General features: G+C 42.9%; 1 protein-coding gene across 2 annotated transcripts in view; it reads right to left on the bottom strand.

Annotated features, from left to right (window-relative positions):
• TRPA1 (transient receptor potential cation channel subfamily A member 1) overlaps window positions 1-23,245 on the bottom strand; it is a 76,205-nt gene that overhangs the window by 37,521 nt on the left and 15,439 nt on the right. For both annotated transcript variants that reach the window (XM_074987083.1, XM_074987084.1), the window contains exons 7-13: window positions 20,018-20,154; window positions 17,527-17,575; window positions 9,397-9,496; window positions 6,908-7,008; window positions 4,534-4,703; window positions 4,282-4,446; window positions 3,085-3,199 (exon numbers count right to left, since the gene is read on the bottom strand). In XM_074987083.1, the coding sequence (XP_074843184.1) occupies window positions 3,085-3,199; window positions 4,282-4,446; window positions 4,534-4,703; window positions 6,908-7,008; window positions 9,397-9,496; window positions 17,527-17,575; window positions 20,018-20,154 (837 nt within the window). The remainder of the gene's footprint in view (window positions 1-3,084; window positions 3,200-4,281; window positions 4,447-4,533; window positions 4,704-6,907; window positions 7,009-9,396; window positions 9,497-17,526; window positions 17,576-20,017; window positions 20,155-23,245) is intronic.

Below are 23,245 nucleotides of genomic sequence, written 5' to 3'. Positions count from 1 at the left end.
CACGACTGGGAGTCAGGGGGAGGATGGGTGAACAGATGCTCATTGCCCTGGGCTGGGAGAAAATACCGGCACTCGTTCTTTCTAGCCATGGGTAAGGCTGAGGCTGGGGTCTACCACACTGTCTTTGCTCTGTGGCAATTATTTTTATAATGGGCAGTGTCACCCTGGTAGGTCCAGATGTTGAGAGAATATTTGTAACAGGGTCTATTTCATCCCTGGCCTCTTCTGCTTGCACCCCCAGACTCTGGGTCACCCTTCTCAATAACTGCTGGTACGCTCCTCCATCCTCCATTACTGGGGATGCAGAGGATCCAGCCAAAGCCTCATCTGGGAAGGATGAGGACGAGGGCATTGCGCCCTCCAAACCCATCGGTGCGGGGGGTTCAGGTACCTCCATTTGAGTCCCCGACACTGTGGTTCACAGTGCCGTGCTTGGTATCTGGGGTGAAGGGCCCCCTAGTGGCACACAGTAAGGTGCCATGACAATGGGGCCACTTGGCACCTGGGATGGCACCAGTTCTGTTGGTGCCGATGCCCACTGCACTACAGGTCCTGGTGCCTGCAGGGGCGGTGCCCATGTTTGGGTTGGTGCTGACTGCACCGGTGCCGGTGTTAGTGCTGTCATTGGTGCTGGTGCCAATGACTCCACCTGCTCTCTTGGGGGTGCTCCCAATGAAGCAGTTGGTGCCAATCTTGGCACCTGGGGAGTGCTGGGCTCCCTATCTGGGAGTCCCACAGCCTGCCCCTGTGCCTCATGGACTGCCCCCGGGGTCCAGAAAGTCCATTGTGGGGCACCTGGGGGGGCACTTGCCACTTCCCCTCCGAGAGGCGTTGGGGCCGGTGTTGATGTCCACTGCGTTGGGATGATTTTGTACTTCCGTTCCGAACTGAGTGGGAGTAAAAAAAGTCTGACTCCAAAGGCGACGACTGCGGCAGTGCCGACGGTCCCATGGTGCCTATCGGTTCCTGAGTGCCTTGCACCGTCTGGTGCTGAGCACTGAGGGAGGCGACCGTTTGCGGTGGCCTCACCGGCGTCAGGAACCGTGCCGGGGCCCCATAGGCTGTTCAGATGCCTGTACCTGGGGCGATGAAGGTTCCCGGTGTGGCGTCTGCAGCAACACTGTGATCTGCATGAGGCCTTGCACTGTGGGCAGTCTGGGAGAGCACGGGCTTCCGCCTTGCGCTGGAGTCGATGCCCACCCTTCATGACCCCAGTCACGGGGTGATCTGGCAGACTCTCCCGATGCTTGCTGTCGCCTCCTCCTCTCCTGGGACTGACCCCAGTCACGCTTCCTCTTCTTGCAAGGCACCAGGCACCGGCTCTTATGGCACCAGGAGGCGCTAGGCACTGAGTCCTGCTCTTGGAGCCAGGAGCTTTCTGACAGCACCAGAGCGCTCTGCACCGATGACGCAGTGCTCTGAGCTCCCGCTAAGGAAATGTCTGGGCACAGTGCTGATTCCATTAGTAGTACCTTCAGCCATTGAGCTCTGTCTTTCAAAGTCCTAGGCTTGAAGGCCTTGCAAATAGAGCAGTGTTCCCAGAGATGGGCCTCACCGAGGCAGCTCAGGCAAGCCCCTATGCAGGTTGCTTTTGGGCATTCACTCGCCACATTTTGAGCAGGTTTTAAACCCCGGGGAGCCAGGTACCCCCTGGCGCCAAGGCGCCAAGGGAGGTTAAAGTCCTGCCTTGGTTCACGAGGTGCTAAGTGGAACTATTTACAGATGAAAGACAACGATCTAAAGTATTTACAACTGTTTTCACTATCAACTAATTTAACAATAAAGGCTACCAGCAAACGCTCAACAATGAGGGAGCTCCAGCAACTGACAGCGCAGCGAGAAGGAACTGAGTGGGAGATGGGTCAGGTGGTACATATATGAGCGGCCATATGGGCACCACTTCAGGGGGCACCACACCAATCCTAGGGCTACCGGCTAGGGCAAAATGCTTCCGGCAACTGGGCACGTGCCAGCGCACACCCAAATTGGAATGCACATGAGCAATCAGTTGAAGAAGAAAAGAAGAATCCCAAATTAGTTCCACCAGCATGGTCATAGGTCTGCAGAGAATTATTTGCAAGCAGCTCTTGAAGAGGAGTGTGTCCACAGTGACTTGCATAAAACAAAGGGCAATGGTGAGGATTGTTAAAGGCAGTAAAATGGCTTGGAAGTACATATCCCATTGCAAGTTGATGGGCAGGAAAAGAAGTGCTTCCAGATCTCTGTGGCACTTGTGTGAATCTCCCCAAATATCAACCCATCCTGTGTTCTATGAGCAATGTACAAACACTGGGCTGCACAATAGCTTCTGATTAGCTTCTAGATGGAACCTGACGTGCTGTGTTTAACTGGCATGTTTTAAATGCTTTGAACCCTAGCTACCAAAACTGCCATCTCTCTCCCATGGTTAGTAATAACTATTGCTTGAGCGTCACTGCTTTCTCAAAGGGGACTGTTGATACATCATTTCACACAAGAAGTCTTCAGCTATGAAAGGGGATTTGTCCCCTGCCAAAAGATATTGGTTACGTCTACACTAGCCCAAAACTTCAAAATGGCCATACTAATGAAGGGCTGAAATACATATTCAGTGCCTCATTAGAATGCCGGCGGCCGCGGAACTTTGAAATTGATGCGGCTCACCGCCGCGCGGCTTGTCCAGATGGGGGCTCCTTTTTGAAAGGACCCCAGCAACTTCGAAATCACCTTATTCCTATCTGCTGCCCATTTCGAAGTTTTGGGCTAGTGTAGACACGGCCATTATGTTCTTCTACACTGCTAACATAGGCCATAGTGTATAATTAGCAGAGCCTTAAATTATTTTGTACTTTACATTTTGTATTAATGATATTGATCCTCTGTTGTGTAGAAGCTCTTAGAACTTGGATTGGCATTTCACTAATTATAAATAAACCTCAACAATGTATTTGTTATCATGAACAAAAGAGTAAGGCTTTTGCCAAATAAAATATATTGTCATAAACACAGTCTCTTACAATCAACAGCGAAACAAGTTTGTTAATAGTAATTACCTGTTTGTTTGCAATGAGAGAACAGAATACAAACAATTACATATTTACATACCCCGTCTTCATCCACTTTGTCAGTAGATTTCACATTAGTGTCCAAAATTATCTGCATTGTGCGAGTGTATCCTCCAAAAGCAGCATGGTGCAGAGCTGTCCAGCCTTTATAATCACTTTTGAAACAGAAAATACAATGTTATCCATGTAAATTACTATAGGCAGTGCTTTTCTTGGGCCAGTACTTTCTCCTTTTTGTTCTACGTCAATGTCAGTGTTTTTTTGGTGAGTAAAGTACAACAATCTTCGACTAGTACTATATTCAGACATGTAAGGGTAACATCAAGTGTGTAGACATAATTTGGATCTCAGAAGAGCAGGTATGTGATCTTGTGTGCCTGGTTCATGGGAATCCCCTCTGAAATGAGTGAAAAACTTATAAGACTCTGGTACTAACAGTTCGCTGTATACAACACCATAGTACTGTTGAACTTTAAGGTGGGGTGGAGAACCTTTTTGGGGGCTGGGGGTCACTGCCCCACAGAAAAATCAGTCAAGGGCCACATTAACATGAGAAGCAAAACAAAAATAAAAAATTAAATAAAAACACCTTACTGATGTGGCCCCTGAACAAGACAGCGTTTCCTCCCTGGGATAGGCAGATTCCCCAGTCTTGATCCAGTTCCGTCTTGCCTGGCTCTCACCTGTAAGGTTCAGGGTTTCCCCAGCGCAGCAGGAAGCTGACACTAGTGCTCCAGCCTTGTGGGGGGCTGTGGAGTTGGAGCACCAGCCCAGGCTCCCATTTTTGGGGGCGGGGGGCGGGGTGCTGGTCCCCGAGCCTTGCGGCCCAGAGCCAAACAAGCCACAGGCCAGATCCAGCCTGCGGCTATAGTTTCTCCACCCTTGATTTAAGGCAACTGACAAACATTAAAAGCACTCAATTTTATTTCTAGTAATATAATTGTATTTTAATATTGTGACATCCTACATATTAGTGAATTATTCTAGGTGAATAACTTATTATAAGAAAAGACGGCCGAATCAGGGTGGTTGTGGAATATTCTCGACGACTTAAACAAAACAGTAATATGTAACATGATGTTATATGATAGTAGTGTTCATGTGATAATGCATAGCTTACCTTTAATGAAAACTTGCCTTGAAAATCCAGCTCAACTTTAGAGGTGAGTAAAAATACAAGTAATTAAGTAGCTGAGTAACTTTAATTATTTTAAGGAAAGGAAATCCATACACTTACCACAGGAAGAGGGCACCCCTCTTCAGCAAAAATTGTACAACTTTTTCATGTCCATTTTTGGCTGCCAAGTGAAGGGGAGTCATTCCCTTCTTATCACCTTCATTCAAAAGCCTTGTGTCGTTCATGCCTCTTAGCAGTCGCTGACAGGTGTTGATGCGCCCATAGCTTTAAAAGATTCATGTACGGGTTAATAGTGCAAAAATCTGGATGGATAAAGTGATACTGATATGTTATATAAACTGCACCACTTACCTGGCTGCAAAATGCAAGGGAGACTTCTTGTCTCTACTTTTAGAATAGACAGAAACATTCAAGTCAAGCAAGCTATTTACCGAGAAGGGCACTCCTTGCCTGCACGCGTAATGTAGTGGAGTGCACCCCTCGTCGTCTTCTTCCACTACAAGATCTTTAATGTATTTCATCTGTTGCAAAAAGAAGTGACAATGTACATATTAACCAATGTTGCTGTAGGTCCTAGTTTCTTAGCAGTAATTCTTTAAAGCTATATTTAAAATAAAAAATAAAAAACCTTAATGGAACTTTTAGAAAGATGAAGTTGAAAAAAAAACAAGACGACAACAGCCTTTTACAAATTTACACACCGACTGATGCTTTTCAGTGAATTTACACTTCACAAGAAGAACTCAGAAAGCAGTTTCAAACTCTGTATCTATACATAGAACAGGTACAATCTACAAAGTACAAGATTATCCTGCACTGCCACAGTATGCACCTCAACAACAGCAGGGAGGAAAACAAAGTCATGTCAGTCTAAATCTCCTGAATACCTCTTCTTGTTATGAGACCATTAAGAAGGCGACCAATTTGGATTTTGTAGTGTGAACACCTGTCCACTAGGAAGGGGACTGAGACCCCTGAAAAGCCATCAGAAGGTGAAAAAGGCTGAACACAAATGATCTGAAACTAAGTTCACCACAGTAGTAAAAAGAGGCAAAAACAACTCCCATGCCAGTGGGTGAAGCTGCACTAAGAAGAGATTCAGTCTGAGGGTATGGGAGATGGAATTTCCCAACACCCTCTTCCAGGGGTCCAAATGGAAATGAAGACTTTAAAATCAGAAATGACAAACTCATTGAGTAAAATAACTCTGGCTACTTGCATTCCATTGGGTGGGGTATAAGTTTAGGAGCATTTATTCCTCACAGTATAAAGTAGAATCCCCACTGATATCAATAGTTTCACAGGGAGGAAGCAGAGACTAGAGTTTTTAGGTGATAATGAAACATTTAGGCTATGTCTGCACACTACTTCTTACATCTCCACTGCAGCCATAACTTTGTAAGTGTGGTGTGTTGCCATTCCTTATCTCTGGGAAAGAGATTTCCCAAGAACAATATTACTGCCTCCCCTATATCTCCCCCGCCCCATGAGGACCAGTAGTTTTGTTAACGAGAACATGTTTCCCTCTGACGAAGGACAATGCAGCTTTTCATCACTGAAACATTTGTCATTTGGGGGGGAGGGCGCTTCACACCCTTGAGTGACATGAGTTTTAAGAAGGAAAGTGTTGGTGTGGGCATAGCCTTGGTTATAATTTATTCAGTGTCTTATTATCACATTCATGACTTAGTGAGAGAATATGTTTTCCTTGAGGTATCACTATTTCTCCTTTTGTGCTTCTCCCTTCACCATCCTTCCTCTTTCCATCCTCAAATTTTGTGAGTCTCCCTTTTTGTTTGCATTTTCTTTCCTGCAGCAACTTTCAATTTCTAGATCAGTGTACTTTACTACCAGACCTTAAGCCCATTCCATTCACTAAAATGATCAGTGCTTAAACAACTTTAAAAGTTGACCATGCAACATGCAAGCCTCATCATTATTCTTTTAAGTTATTTCTCCAATCAGATTAATATGGGACGGGGAGTCCACACCTTCGATCTGTGGTTTCAATCTGTCTGCACATTCAGGCGGACATAACCGCAGAAGTTATACTTAGCTCACATCTGGAAATTTCCCTCTGCAGCAAAGAGCACTAGAAACTTACTATATTTCCTTTAAATTAACGCTTAGATTCCAGAGAATCTGAATATTTTAAATATCAGAGAGGCAGCCGAGTTAGTCTGTATCATCTTTGCCCACAAAAGCTTATGCTCCAAAATGTCTGTTAGTCTATAAGGTGCCACAGGACTTCTGGTTGTTTTTGAATATTTTAAGTGGTCCATATAAATATATCAAACAAGCCAGACGCAGAATTGGTTGATATTCCTGTTTTAAAATACAGCTGAGAATTAATTGAAACCCAGGCAATAGAGGCTTCTTGAAGGATTTGCATATCTCAGGATCTGAGTGCATATTAACTGAGGAAAGTAGAAGCAAATGGTGCTATAATATATTGCTAATCTCCTAAACCATTCAATCCCCTGGCAGCAAATACATTTATTGTGTTACTTTATTCCCTTGCCTTCCAAAGACATATATATTATGGGCTTGGTCATGTGTTTGTTTGTTTTTTAAATACGTGTTTATCTACTTAAATTACCCAATGGGACAATCAGATGAATTTATAAATAAAATGAATTTCAATAAAAGTTCTGGAAGAAGAGAGAACAGTTGGGCAAGGAGATTGCATTCATCAGTGAAAGACAGAAATAGATCCTGACTGTACCTGCAAAAATTTTTCATCCAGATGCTGTAATCCTCCTGGTTGCAGTACTGTCAAGTGCAAGAAATTCCGACCAAGCTGATCTTTTAATGATACATTTGCTCCTAAATAAATATGGAGATAAATACTAGCAAGTGCAATACTGCCAGTGTCTGACCACTATGTTTGATTAAAATAAACAAGCTAAAATTAAATTAAAAATACAGCTGTTTCAGCCAGTGCAACAACAAAAATTACACCATGACTTCTACTGCCACTAGGTTTTCAAATTGCAGCAATGTCTGAATTTCATTAGCACTCAGATGTATAGAAGTCTGTTCTTTGGAAACACTGAGTCCCCACAATTGTATGTGTGAAAGGAAGCTGCACGATCAACACCTCTAAATATACCAGGCTCATAGTGTACAGCAGACCCTTGAGTTGCATGGACTCAACTTATGCCTTTTTTATATTAACATGAGTCTCAAGTCGCAGCTCGGGAGCTCCTCAGGAGTGGGGAGGGGGAGCTGGAAGTGCTGCAGGACTGAAAGGGAAGAGGCTCTTAGACCTTGTCTGCCCTTGTCTCCTACCCCCCTCCGCCCCACTTTCTGAGGGTTGCAGATCCTGGCCCCCTGCCGTTGGGCAGAGACACTGCACGCATGCACACACACTGCCCCCGGCCTTTAAAAAAAATCCCACCTGTGTGGCGTACACCACCCAGAATGCACACAGAATGCTGCTCCCTCATGCCACAGTGCCTTTTCGCTCCCACAAGCAAGCGGTGTCTCCAGGCCAGGCCTAGGCTGCATCCCCAGAGTGACCAAGAAGTGAGGGACGCAGCGGCAGCATGCACTTTCCATGTGTGGGAAGACGCGACTTTGGAGGGGCCAGCACAAAACCAGACGTGTGGATGAAGTTCACTTACAGGGTGAGGGGCAGCAGGGGGAGGGGGACTGTCTGTCACCACCACTCCCCAGGGCATCCTCTGAGCCCCAGCCTCTGCCCCCTCACCCCTGCCCCCACACCCCTGCCCCTGAGCTCCTGATGTCCGGGCTGCTCCGCCCTCCCCATGTCTTTCCCTGAGTTCCCCTGTGGGTCCCCTGGTCACCCCCACAGAGCCCTAGGGACCCCCCACCCAGGCCCTGAGTCCCTGGGATCCTCCTTCACTGCCCCACTGGCACCTCCTGCAGAGACATCCCCCCCCCGACACATATCTTTCCCCAGAGCTCCCAGCCCTGCTGCTGCTGGGAATTACCCCGGCCCCAGTGGCTCCCTGGGGGTGGAGCTGGCAGCCCCACCACCACCTCAAGTTGTGCAAAACTCAAATTACACCTGGTTCCCCAGGAACATAGTTCTCACACAAACTGGGGGTTTACTGTATTCCTGCCACCATGACATTGTTTCAACTGGCATGCTATGTTTTAATATCAGGTTACTTCAGTGTTTCTATATAAATAATCTATGATAATAGTTGGATAATACAGAAATGGATTGTCTTACTGATTGTAAGCAAGGAAGTGTTTTTCTGAAGTTCACAACAGGTTTACTACAAGCTTTTTATTATAAAAAAAGAATAGTTTGTTAATAAGAATAGTCTGTTAATGTTATATATATTAATGAGAGAAATACAAAAATATCTAAAGGATCTTGCTCTTAAAAATGTGGCAAGAGACAATTAAAGATGAAAGCTCATTAAGAGTGTAGTAATTAGTATTGGTTCAGGTGACACTACAATGTGACCACTTACCACAGTCTAGATTTAATAGTTAAAAGCCTTTAATAGCCAGAAACTTGGCCATGTTAAAGTGGTATCTTAGGCTATGTCTACACTAGAGGGTTTTGTCACCAAAACAAAACCCATGGAACGTCCAGATTCTCAAGGCATTCTGTCAACAGTAAAATGACGGAACGTAGCATTTTTGTCAACAGTGTTGTCCCGGCTCCCAATGAGGCATAATGCCTCTGTTGACAGAGACGTGGATGTTCCATGGGGGGGCCTCTGTTGAAAAGACAGGGCCTCCAGGACACAGCTCTGTCTGCTGTGCTTCCGGTTGGCCGCTTTGTCAAGAGAGTGGCCAGGCGTTCCAGCTGCTCTCTGTTGACAGAGCAGATCCTGTCAACAGAAGTTTTGTCGGATAATCTCTTCCAACAAAAACATCTGTTGACAAATCCCTGTAACCTAGACATAGCCTTAATGTTCATCAATCTCTGTCACCCTGCTTTGAACTTCTGGAGAGTGGAGCAGGCATGCACATCAATCCTTAAGAGAATGCAGTATGTGGTTTCCTTCTACAGCCTGCACATGCTGCAAGCTGATGTGGAGGGTCCTAAATATGGCCCTGCCTCTTCCTTTCCCTTTCCGCGGATTTAACACTTCAGAAGATGCTAGCATGGAACAGGTCTTGTGTTCACTTGTGTGTGGCATCTATGTGAGAGACTTGACAGAGAATCTTAAATTATATGGACTCTCCTCGGAAAAAACCCCCCACATATACTGGTTTGTTCCTTTGTACCTTTTGAGAGTAGTAAATTCACAATTTTCCATGATGCACAGCTAGTAGCCAGCAGGAGTGGTGACCGACCCTCAATGTCAAGACTATCAATATTTGCTCCCTGTAATGAAAAAGCTCAGGGTTATCATGGATTCTTGAACAAATAAAATTAAGCAATAAGTTTTAAGAGCAGAATTATTCATCCTATTTGTCTCAGACCATTTCTCCAGTTTGTCCAGATCATTTTGGATTATGACCCTATCCTCCAAAGCAGTTGCAACCCCTCCCAGCTTGGTATTATCTGCAAACTTAATAAGCGTACTCTCTATGCCAATATCCAAATCGTTGATGAAGATATTGAATAGAACTGGTCCAAAAACAGATCCTGGCAGAACCCCACTTGTTACGCTCTTCCAGCATGACTGTGAACCGTTAATAACTACTCTCTGAGAATGGTTATCCAGCCAGCTATGCACCCAACTAATAGTAGCCCCATCTAAGTTGTATTTGCCTAGTTTCTTGACAAGATCATGCAAGATCATATCAAATGCCTTACTAAAGTCTAGGTATACCAGATCCACCATTTCTCCCTTATCCACGAGGCTTGTTATCCTATTAAAGAAACCTATTATATTGGTCTGGCATGATTTGTTCTTTGTCCTATTCTAGGGTGCATTTTCTTAGGCTCTGGTGACTTGCAAACATCTAATTTTTTTAGTAATTTTTACCTTGTTCTATTTTTTTTTTAATTTTCTCCTTTAAACCTACCCCTTCCCACTAGCATTCACTACGTTACGCATTTCTTCATCAGACTTCTTGGTGAAGACCAAAACAAAGAAGTCATTACGCATCTCTGCCATTTCCAAGTTTCCTGACATTGTTTCTCCCTCCTCACTGAGTAGTGGACCTACCCTATTCTTGGTCTTCCTCTTGCTTCTAATATATTTACAGAATGTCTTCATGTTACCCTTTATGCCTCTAGCTAGTCTGAGCGTGTTTTGTGCTTTTGCCTTTCTAATCTTGCCTCTGCACACATGTAGGCTACGTCTACCCTAGAAGCGATGTTCCAACAAAACTTCTGTTGACACATCACGTCTACGTGTAAAAGTGGATTGATCTTTTGATCCACTGTTGACAAAAAGGCCCCCCAGAGTGTCTACACAGCTTTTTTGTCAACAGTTTCTGTCAACAAAATGCATTTTGCGTGTAGACGCTCTGTGAGTTTTGTCTTCAAAACCTCAGCTTTGTCTACAAAACTCTCTAGTCTAGACGTAGCCATTTTGTTTGCTTATATTCATCCTTTGTAATTTCTCCTAATCTCCACTTTTTAATATGACTCCTTTTTGATTTTGAGATCATGCAAGATCTCCTGGCTAAGCCAAGTGGCCTATTACCATACTTTCTATCTTTCCTATGCAGCAGCATAGCTTGCTTTTGGGACCTTAGTAACGTCCCTTTGAAAAACTCCCAACTTACTTAAGTTGTTTTTCCTCTTAGTCCTGCTTCCCATGTAGATGATGCCACAGAACAACACTGCCGAGAACCTCTGAGGGCCCTGTGGCAAGGTGGGAGGGAGACCTAGCTCTGTATTTTGGAAGGGGTGGGCCCAATGGTGTAAGGGGCAGGTCCTAGGTATTTGTCACCTCAGTGCTGCCAGGACAGTGGTGCTGCCTGCGCCCCCAGACATACACAGCCAGGGCAGCGCTGTGACAGCAATTCAAAGAGGCCCAGAGCTACAGCCACTGCTGCTGCTACTTTGGTGCTGGCTGGAGCTCCAGGTCTCCTTGAAAGGCCAGGCCCATGGGCAGCTGCCCACTTTGACTCCCCCATGTGGGCAGTGTTAACTGGGGCTTAAGGATAAACAGGTAGAGTTATCAGTTTGGGCAAAGACTCGACGATCTGACTTAAAGATCAAAGGTCCATACGTGCACCCCGGTTACTTTCAATTTCACAGAGCTGGAGAAGCTCCTGGACTCAAGATAGTTTTTTTGGACTCTAGTGACCCCACAAGCAATATTTAGGAGCCCCTTTTTTATTTTAATTTAGCAGCAAATTGGTTTGAATTAATATGAACAGTTCAAACTGTATGATATCAAGCAAGAGGGTTAATATTTGATTACAAGCTGAAATGCTCTAATTAACTATCTGAACATAACATGCTGACTATATGGTTTACGTTATACACTACGCCTTGGTAAAAATACCATAGTCACTACCTCCAGAGAATCCTAGGAGTTGAGACCCGCTCTGCTCCACAGATGGCAAGGTGAGGTTGTATGATGGTAGTAATAGTAAGAATTATAATGGTCACAGAGGAAAGTGTTTAAAGATTAGAGAGAACTGGAACCAGAAATATAGATATAAACTGAAGCTATCAAGAATCTTTTAGGAAACCCTTTGAAGTGAGATAGTTTGAGAGCCCATATGAGCCTTCTGCGAGCCTGCTCTCACCACCTGCCACTGGGTGTTATAGACCCTTTTGGGTCACTTTCAGCATATCTTCCCAATACCAAATTGGTCATCCGTACCCTAGGAATTTATGGGATACACAGATATGATTGGTGAAATCAATTTAAGGTGTCACCCTGAATACACATGAGGTGTGATGTCATGGCCTCATGCATAACTTCTGAGAAAAAGACAAAAGTACCCTGAAATATCACTGCAGCAACCTTTGCCTATACTTTCCTTTGACAAAAGGATGGCTGTTACCCATGGGGCCTGATGTTACTGAGCTCTTACTGATGCTCCCTGAGATAACTACCCCTTTTTGGTCACCATATCTTTAGAAGAGTGGGGTTGACATTTAGATCTGAGGCCTAAGTCAACAGGTATGCAGATATGGATGAGTACTTGCCTTTGCGCCTCATAACTAGGGAGAAAATTATAGAATAAAAGTAGAAAAAAAAAAACCTATGCAAAAGTCTTTCCTTGCAGAAAACACTCTGCAAGTGTCTTGCTGTTATTGCAGGATATGGGAGGGCAGAAAAATAATTCTGTCCCTTATCCTAGATCAAGTCAACTACATATATGCACTCTATTGGATTACTTGAGCTCTACTGGATCAACACACATAAGCTATGTCTACACTTGCCCCCTTCTTTGAAGGGGCACGGTAATCTGGGTGATGGGAGATGACTAATGAAGTGCTGCAACGAATATGCAGCACTTCATTAGGCAAATTCTCCCCCGCGGCAACTTCAAAGTGTCAGACTTCTGAGTCCTGGCATGCCATGTCGGTGCAGGTACTTCCAAGGAGCAATATTCATTGCGGCACTTCATTAGTAATCTCCCATCACCCTGATTACCTTGCCCCCTTTGAAGAAGGGGGCAAGTGTAGACATAGCCGTAGAGAAGCATGGGCTTTAATCAAACTAATAGGCCTTATAAGCTAGCAGGCTGTGGCGGGCTTGCACAGGAGCATCTTCAGGAAGAGGAAACAGAGTAAGAATTGAAATGTATGGTGTTCTGTTAATCTCAGCTGGTATTTTGGCACTTCTTAGAAGCCAGTGCAAAGCAGAGCAGTCCTGAGATGGCCTGAATTAATGCAGAAGTCCAAACCCAGCTCCAAGCAGCCCCAAGGAGCAAGGAACGCAAAGACAGCACACAGTTGCTGTAGCAGAATGCTAAATTGTATTAAACCATTCAGACACAAGGCAATGATCAGTGTACCTGGAAGACTGTTAAAAGACCTTATGATGAACATATCCGGTGTGTATAAGCAAGCTCTGAGACCTGTCCATACCTGATACAGAAATATTAGGGTAATACCTAGGGAGGCACCTGACTCTTGGCTACACCCCAATCCAACCCTGCCTCCTCCCACCTCTGTTCCAGCCTCTCCTGCCCCCACTGCACCTCTTCCCCAAAGCCCTCTCCCCTGAGAGATGCAACCTGGGGATTACCAAGGGGCATGGCACAGGGCGATAATAGGGATTGGGCTCCTCCACATTCAGTGAATTGGTGGCTTCCCCATGGTGGCAGGAATTGGAAAACCCTGACTGGTCCAAGACTGCTCCATTGTGCTCTACCCACCCAGATGGTGGGAAGCAGAACAACCCAGCTGGAAATGGAGGCAGGGTGGAGCAGGCTGCTGGGTCACGCCCCACGCTGCAGTGAATGCAGGGTGCCAATCACTGGTGCCACCCTGTGCCAGGTTCCCCAGTAAACCCCCAGCTGCTCTGGACACCACATGGCTAATCAATATGAGGGACCATCCCATTCATTGGATGGTTGAAGCAGCCACCATAGGGTCCTCCAAACCACAGGGCCTGGAACGACAGCCCCAAAACATCCTATGGATGGGAACAGCTCTGCCCAGGATGGCCCTGGTGAAAAATGTGGAGGAAGCTGATGATATTGGACTTCTGAGAGGCGAAAAGTGCAAATCAATGTAGGTAATAAGGCTGAACCACAGCGTACAATCACCTCTAGCAGACAGACCTTGGAAGAGGCTAGTGGCAGATTTAGGAAAATTCGAAGGATATTACCTGGTAATTGTCAGATTTTTTCCAGGTATATGGAAATAATGTACTTGAAAGACATGACATGTTGTAGCGTTACCATGACACTGCATACTTTGGGACTTTGGAACAATTAGGGCTTGTCTACACTACCACTCTCCTTCGAAGGAAGGATGGTAAGTAGGATGTTGGGAGTTTACTTATGAAGTACTGTGTTGCATAAATTTTGAGGAGTAAAGGGACTTTGAAGTTTTCCCAGCACTTCGAAGTACTGGCAGGTGAGCCACGGCGAGACGCGAGCCAGTAGTACTTCAAAGTTTAAAACTCCAAGTTGCCGTGGAGGGGAATTTGCTTAATGAAGTGCTGCGTATGCAGTGCAGCACTTCATTAGTAAACTCCCAACACCCTACTTACCATTCTTCCTTCGAAGGAGGGTGGTAGTGTAGACACAGCCTTAGCGATTGACAATGGAACTACATTCACTGCAGCAGAATTTAAGTCATTCAAAATGAAATATTTTGATATTATTATAGCTGTACAGGCAGGCAGGAAAATCTGACAGCATGAATGTCCATTCCTTGCTCTTCAGAGGTATAGATCAACATGAATAGTGGTTACTGAGTGTAGGTGCACAGAACTGCTGATGAGAACACAACACAGACCTACTCTTCCAACTTTGAAAAAGAACCTATTTCCAAAGTGGTGAGACATAAAGAGTTGCCAACTAAGATAAAATGCCAAAAGAGACCATGAACACGTTTACAACAGACATCACTATGATGGAATACATCCTTGTATTCATACCCTCTAGTAATAATCTTTGTACACAAAATGTCTTGTAAGATATCATCTGAAAATAACTCACTGGTGAAATGTGTGCAGTAAAATTATATGCAAAGTTATAAATGTAAGCTGACATTAGATCTAAAAAGTGACTACCAGACCAGTTTGGGTAAATCATTTTCTCAAAGACAAAGGAAAAGCTGACACCACTACCCAGGTTATATCAAAGTTGATGAGCAATCATCCATAAAATGGACATTCTTTGGCAAGGAAGGGAGGCAGAAACAAACAGATCTGTATCATACCAAACAACACTGTGAAACTTCATTCACCACAAAATGTCTTCAGAGCAGAAACACACTTTATCTAGGGGTAACCCTCAGGAAAATGCATTTCAAAGGAGGACTGCACAATAAAGGAGAGACAAGACCATCTCACAATATCTCTCCTTATCCATCTCTTGCTCTTTCACCAAAGAAAACTAAAGAAACCATCTCATTTAACTTTGGTAGAGATCCTGACCTAAAATGTGCTCAGTTCTGCTGCTGGGAGCAAGTGATAAAAATTTCATCTTGAACCAAGTCTTGTTTATAACGTTTTAACACTAAAAGCATTTTATCTTTTTTCTCTTGTAACCATTTCTGATTTTAATGTTTTATGCTTCTACTCATATAAAACCTATCCCTTTGTAGTTAAATAAACTTATTGTTGTTGAATTAAACTAATCCATTGCTGTCCTTAAACTGAACTGTGTGGGGTAATTCCATTTATGGTAACAAATTCTTATATATTGATCCCCTATATCTGGACTGCCCAGGAGAGGAATAAGCAGTGCAGAACACAGGTTTTAAGGGAATATCCTGGACTTGGAGTGTTTCGGGGTCACCCTACAAGTGGTAGCCAAGGCTGGTGGAAACCAGAGTATGACTGGTCTATAGTTGGCAGGATGCTGATTTATAAAGAAGCACAGAGCATGCTGGAAGGCTGTTTGTGAGCAACACAAGTGGGAGTTACAGCAGTAAAGTAATTGTGATGCACCAAAGTTTGAAGGGCAGGGATGACATCGCCCCTCATTTTTCTGGATTGTGTCCCAGAATGTCACATAGACTCAGTTAGAAAACCGACAGGACTGGGACATGGTGGCTGCGTTCCTGTCAAATTGGATGAAGAAAAGGGATGTGCAACTCCAGCTGTCACAGAGGAAAAAAGAATTCAGTGCACAGACCATATGTAATCAAGACCGAGTAGAGAGTTCAAAAGAAACAGTTGCCGTCTAGAGTTTATTCCTCAAAGAACACAATCAACAAAGCAAACTCCGCAGGTGTTAGATGTAGAATACAAAGAAGACAAATCATAGATTTAGCACAAACGCAGCCAGTTGCTGCAACAGATGAACAGCCAGACAACCACGTCATCATGCAGCTGAGCCATGTAATGAGAAAATGAGTATGACTCAGAGGCGCTTAGCACACTGATACCTACTTAACTTCAAAGTCAGCATGATAGTGTAAATGCTAGGAATGTAGAACTTAGAGGGAGAGATATAATGGAATGTTAAACTGTACTATACTGTTCCGTCTTAGGTGGCACTGTGCGTAAAATACCTTATTTCAATGAACCTCAGACAGACATGGGAGAACATTAACAGACCTAATGATGAACGTTTCTGGTGTATAAGCAAGTTCTGAGATCAGTTCCCATTGGGTACAGAAACATGACAGTTGCATTGACTTCCCAGCATGGGTCCTATGTTGAGCATAGCTCAGCCAAACCTCACAATGCAACACAAATATTCTAGAAAATATCAGGAGAAGAATGCAAGTTCATTCTCAACAAATACAGTGTTAAATACCAGATTTTCATCATTTAACTTCTAATTATTTGTGTATGTGGACTTTCATATGTACAAACTAGCACCTGCTTTTTGCATGTATGTGCCTGTTACTACCTAAGGATAATAGTCTAATGCAAAGTTTTACCATTTGCTAATGTTTAAAAAAAATACAACTGGTTTCATATCTCACTTCTACTAGAGTTCCTGAGATAAGTGCAACTACCTGTATGGAGCACAACATTTTCAAGTCCATCTATTACTGTCTGTTGACACAACATTAAAGGCAAAATCCTCAGCTACTACAAATTGGCATAGCTCTACTGACTTCTGACAATTTGTTCAGCTGCACAAACACAGGATCTGTAGCGGAGAATACAGTGTATACCAAGATCTTACAACCTATATTGTTGTTAATGTACACCCACATTCTAGCCAGCAGTGCCACGATTACATTTCTCCTTTTCATTTCCCAATTACTCCATGAACAAACCCACTAAATCTCCTCTGTGTGTGTGTGTGTGTGTGTGTGTGTGTGTGTGTGTGTGTGTGTATTACTGTACCACACACATGAACCCTCTTCTCCTCCTAGACATGTCTGTGTAATGCTGTGACACACACCCCAACACATACATATAATGGGCTGTGATTTCAGTTCTGGAAATGCAGATGAAAAAATTAAACGTACATTGAAATTTGATTTTTTTCCTTTGTTAAATACTTTAGAAGTGAGGTCAATTGATTCATTCTGGCACATTCTATAAACACATCCATATGTTAAACAAATCAACCATGAATACAGATACAGTTATGCTGCACGTTTACAAACACCTACAGATGCTACAGCAGGTGTTCAGAATCACAACTATCACGGCATGTAATCCACAGCTGTGTACTATGGAAGTTATACAAACTAAAAGAAAATCTGTTCCTGAAAATACACCCCCTTTGTAATTTCCTGTTCTTCCTAAACAGGAAATTATTTCACGTAAGTTTTTAATAGATGTGTCTGTACAACCTGCATTAGTAGCTAGCAACAATCTTTGTTAACATATTTCTTGATTAAATATTTACCATTGAGATTAAATACTCTGCCAGTTCATAGTGATCAAATAATGCAGTCCTGTGGGGGAAAAACATACACTTACTTTAGAAAGGTCAATGTAGTTTAAAAGTAAAGGGCAATGTTCTTCTACATCTACTGCCTGCTTGTAGTGCTTTCATATAATTTTCTTCATATTAGAAGAAACAAAAAATGCTTCCTGAATAACTGGCCATAGAACAAATTATTGTCTACACATATTGTGGTGCTTAGATTTTTAACCATGTTCAGTTCTACAGATAAGCTAAAAGCTCACTGAGTGAACTGGAGCCACTAAAGGCAACGGCAGAACTCCTATTGGCTTCATGCCATAAAATGTTGATACAGAATATTATACAGCATGTGCTCAACTTACTCTGAGTGCACCCAAAGCTTTAAATGATTTCAGTGAGGTATGGCACCTAGATCCCCTGCACACAGGCCTTATTGGAAGATTTGGATGTGCACAGAATGCCAGATCTGGCCTCGCAATTGCAAGAATTTTGCTCAGTGAATATTCTGACTGGAGTAATCAATCCCATCAGAAAACTAGGGAAAGCATTAAAACATACTTCATGGCATGTGGAAGTGTTATTAACTTAACAAAAGTTATTTTAAATATCTGCATGTTGTACAGATCTGAGGGAGAGTAGGATATCAAACCAGGAACATTCTCAAAAATAATGAAGCTAAACATTTTGAATTTTTATGAAAAATTGGGACTTCACTGAATTTCTGATCAAATACATTCAATAACTACATCTTCCCTTTTCCATTAAGCCTTAACACTAAATTTTACAGGAAGTGATCTCAGTGTGATATAACTACACATAATTATGGTGGTAAAGTGATAACGTTTCTCAAAGATACCACATGACTTATTGGACTTACTTATTATTTTAAGTAAGTTTTTAATAGATGTTTCTGTACAACCTGCATTAGTAGCTAGCACCTATATAATGGTGGAAACCATGATATAATGGTGGGAACACTCTATTTAGAAGTGATGATATTTAAAAGGGTGATTTTTTGAAGTATTATCAGTGATTCAAATGTATGGAGAGACTTCTGCTAAATACTGGAGATATTTCCTGCCAGAAAGATCAAACATTTCACATATGGGTAAGAGAAACTTCAAGACAACATACAGAGAATAACAATGCTTTGTAAAGTATTCGCACTGAAGCCTGAGACCACAACTCTAGCTGGGACATCATATCACATGCACTTAATGCCCTCAGCAGATTAGAGTCCACACCTACCTAATAGTGTCTTCTGAGGAATCCTGTTAACAGTGAAGTCTTCTTCTGATGCCCCGTGGCACTTACCTTAACCAAAATGCACGAGGTGACAAGTAAAATCATCTACTTTTGAATTGTCCCTGCTCTTCTATCTGCCTGCCTTTCTTCAGCAGCAAAATTCTGATCTTCTTAGTACTGCCACTTTAATTTACTCCTGGGCAGAGATGCAGTTACACACACAAATGGCTATTTATAACTCTTCGATCTGCATATGCAGTCATAGTAACTCTGCATGGATTTGCAGTACCACCCTGAGTTTTTGAAAATCAGACTCTAAGGACTTGTTTACACTTGCCCCCAGCTTCGAAGGGGCATGTTAATCAGGGCGATGGGAGACTACTAATGACGTGCTGCAGTGAATTCGCAGCACTTCATTAAGCTAATTCTCCCCCACACCAACTTCGAAGTGCCAAATTTCGAAGTGCCAGCATGCATGTAGCCGTGGGCGCTTCCAAGTGCCCGCACTACTTCAAAGTGCCTTTTCTCCTAAAAATATTGACACTTCAAAGTGACGAAAGCTGGACACTTTGAAGTTGCGGCAGGAGAGCATTAGCCTAATGAAGTGCTGTGTGTTCACCGCAGCACTTCATTACCAATCTCCCATCGCCCTGATTAATATGTCCCCTTCAAAGCTGGGGGCAAGTGTAGACCCAGCCTAAATGATTGTTACAGAAGAGTGAAAGAAATTCCAGTGCATTTTTGACATTCTTTCTTCATTAGTTTAGGAAGGTTCACTGAATCCTGTTAGACCACTTTAGCATTTATTTGGTCCTGGAGCTTCAACAGACTCTTGATAGACAAGATAACATTTTGGAACTATGTTCCCATGAATATCCCTTTTCCAGTACTGCAATTTCTTTCAGCTGGTATGCATACATATGCTACAATAGAGTAGTTTTCTAGTTCAAATAGGCAGTGTTCTTTGCTGGATGGACCATGTGAGATGCAACAATCTTGAAATCTCTCTGGTCTTCACCCCAGACACAGAACGCCAGGCACCAAGCAGCTTGACCAATCATACTGTGTAGTGAAATTACCTCCTTCCAGAATTCCCATTTCAGTGAGAAATCCCTCCAGATGCGGATATACATCACCGGCTTTCTCTAATTTGTTGAAGTTATATTGTTGGATATTGGTGGAACTGAAGTAGTGATTGTGCATATGATATCAGAAGATCTCCTACCTGTGAAGCAGTGTTTCCTTATTCCCATCTACTGCATCAATAATAGATTCATCACCAGCATAGGATGACATCATTAATTTAACAATCTCAGTGGCTCCTTGGGTGGCAGCAAAATGAAGAGCTGTACACTTTTCATTCTGCAAACAGGATTATAAGGTATAATTTAAAATCAAATTAATCTTCAATTAACTCAGTCTGCATAACCTGATAGCTTGACTCCAGTGACCTGCCATGCAGGAGACCAGCCTTCAATATGTGCACTTGGATGCTTACATCTTGGGCGCAGAAGTCTAGGAATAATGCAGTATTAATGAGATCATTTTTAAGGCCTATCAAATATTCTTAGCTCTTGAACAGCAGCCTCTTGAGCTGAGTGACATAGATGGACTGAGAAAAAGTCCAAGTTGTCCTTTGAAGCTAGAATAATAATGACCACGATAAGTAGTCTTGAAGGCAGGAGGCTAAAGCAAGGGAAATCATCTGAAGATGGGGTGGTACAACAATTCTAAAATGAAAAAAATATTCAATTTTTTTGTCATGATCATTATATTTATTTCTTAGTATTCAATTTCCAACTTGCTTTTTTTAAAAAAAAATGCTTGTTATCCCCTAATATGCATGCTAATATGTGATCTGTTTGACTGGGTGAATCACATCCGCCCTTAACAGATGTGTGAGCAGTCTTGTGTTTTTTCCTTTTGGCCACACATGTATACCTTTTAATGAACAGAAGGCCTCTCTGAATTGAAACAATATTTTTCATGAATCCATACCCATGCTTAAATACTCCCTGCACCACAAATTCTCCAAAAAGGAAAAGTACAAGTGTTCTATTAACAGGATCACCACCGAATGACCTTGATTAGATATCACATATCCAGGCCCACTGATGTGATGGGGAGGGGGTGGGCAGGGGGAGGGCAGTTGCCCCCAGGCCTGGCACTTCAAAAGGGCACAGAGCTACTTTGGCTGCAGTGGCAGTTGGAGCGCCATACCCCTGTGAAATGCCATAGCAGCACTGTTGCACTCCTGCAAGCAGCTGTGCTGGAGTGGGGAGGGGCGGTGCTGATCAAGGCAGCACTGAGGGTCCTCAATGCCCTAGGCCCTGCCTATTCTCCCCTTGTCCCTTCCCCCTCCAGGATGTGGAGCCAGGACACCCCTCCCACCTTGCCTTGGGGCCTGAGGTAGGGGTCAGCCCCACTGTACATATCCAAATACAACAAATACATTTCCAATCGGCTGCAATTGCATTCCCCTTCTGATAGAGGAATATAGTGTGGATGCAGCCTCCCTGAATCAAGACCATAAGGCTGTTCCACGTGTAAATGCATTAATAAAAACTCTGTGACACACATCTTCCTTTCCAGCATCCCTGGGTCCACTAGTCTGACTGTATGTATACAGCCCTTACTCAAACAGAGTCCTGTGGAAGTCAATAAGATAGCTTGCATGAGGAAGACAAAACAGGGTCAGGTCAATAATTTGTCCTTCTGAGACACCTGATGTCCCATTTGTCATTGCATGACTTTTCTGCAAAGTTTCCCCTGAAATAACTGAATCTGTAAATACCATATGCTTTTCTTTAGGTTTTCTAACAGAAATACATTGTTTAAATGCCCCATTTTTCACCAAAGTGTTTTTAAGAATTGTATAACTGGAAGTGCACTTCAGAACACATATCTATGATAGTAATATTTCTGCTTTGAAGCCTATCCTCATATTCCACAGTGTTTCTCTGTTTCAGAATGGGCTTTCAGAATTAGGTATCAATTTCTGATATTGACTCATCTGTGAAAGGAGACTTAAAACTGTCTTAGTCAGATGGGGATTTCTCCTGATTTCACACAGTGCAAAATGTTGACCCCATCTTCTCACCCACACAAACATATTGCCTTCAAATTGCTCTTCTACCAAATTTATTCAGAATCTAGTTCACAACTGCTATCCTTCTCTTGTGGTAAAATACTGGCTCCAATTAAGCCAATAGGAATTTTGCCATTGACAGCAATGGGGCAAAGATTTCATCCTTCATTTGTAGGACTCTTCTTGTCTTTGTATTACTCCAATCTCCCTCAAGAACCTTTTTTCATTCCACTCTTCTGGATGACAACACTCATCTGGCACTTGGTTTGCTGTCTGCTGAGCTATGCACTACCACCAGTGGTGGAAGGGGAGTCTTCTCTTCTGCAGTTCCTGCCACCTGGAAAAATCTTCTCGTATCTCCTCTGTCTCTGATTCCCCTTTCATTTACAATTTCACCAGAAACCTTACTTTTGCTCATTTGCTTAGTCCCTTTAATTTCCCTTAACTATCTCTGCCATACTTCTTTGTGTAAAAACTTTTCAGGATACATTTTGAAACTGGAAAAGCTATATAAAGTATTGCTAATAAGCACAAAAGTATGGTTAGCTCCCTTCATTTTCGGTTTCTTTAATTTTTTCCCAGAAATTTATCAATGTTTATTACTACAACAACAAAAACAGATGAAAATCGATGGCAAAACTATAAACAATCTTTTGGGTAAATATCAAGGTATATTTGGATGAAAGGAGGGACAGGAAAAATATTCAGTAGATAAACACCTTGATGAATGGAATTTAATTTGATCTGCTGAAGAATTAAAACATAATCCAAAACACAATGGTCATGGCTACGCTACCCCTCCCTTTTGGAAGGGGCACATTTGAAAATGGATATTGGGAAGAAGGGTGCTTTTGAAATTGGGGCACCCTTTCGAAGGAACCCCAGCTACGCGGCTACTGTTATTTGGAAATCAGCACTTTCGATGGGCCAGGTGGCCACCATTATGGAAATGAGGTGCTGAATAGTTATATCAGCGCCTCGTGTGCATTTTCAAATGGGAGGGGTAGTGTAGCCATGACACGGCCAATGAGTGTAAAAATACAATGCATCTCTAATTCCCAAAGAAAACCTTTCATTGAATAAACAGTTTATTGTTGTAGACTTAGAACTATTAACCTATAAATATTTACACTGAATAATTGGGCCACGCCATTTACAGCGCATAAACTCAGCTTCATCCTTTTCCTGTTTCTGTTTTTTTTAAATGTTTAAATACTTCCTTATGTTCTGAAATGTACTCTGACACAGACTTTTGTTTTCTTTCCATTTTAGTCGGTCAAATCTTTAAACCATTCTCTAGCAACAGCTTGAAATATGTATGTGGTGGGTATGAGATTTATCATTATGTTCAGATGAGCATGCACT

The sequence above is a fragment of the Carettochelys insculpta genome, chromosome 2 (assembly GCF_033958435.1).
Source record: "Carettochelys insculpta isolate YL-2023 chromosome 2, ASM3395843v1, whole genome shotgun sequence".
Lineage (NCBI taxonomy): Eukaryota > Metazoa > Chordata > Testudines > Carettochelyidae > Carettochelys > Carettochelys insculpta.
This window is presented reverse-complemented; position numbering and strand designations above follow the sequence as displayed.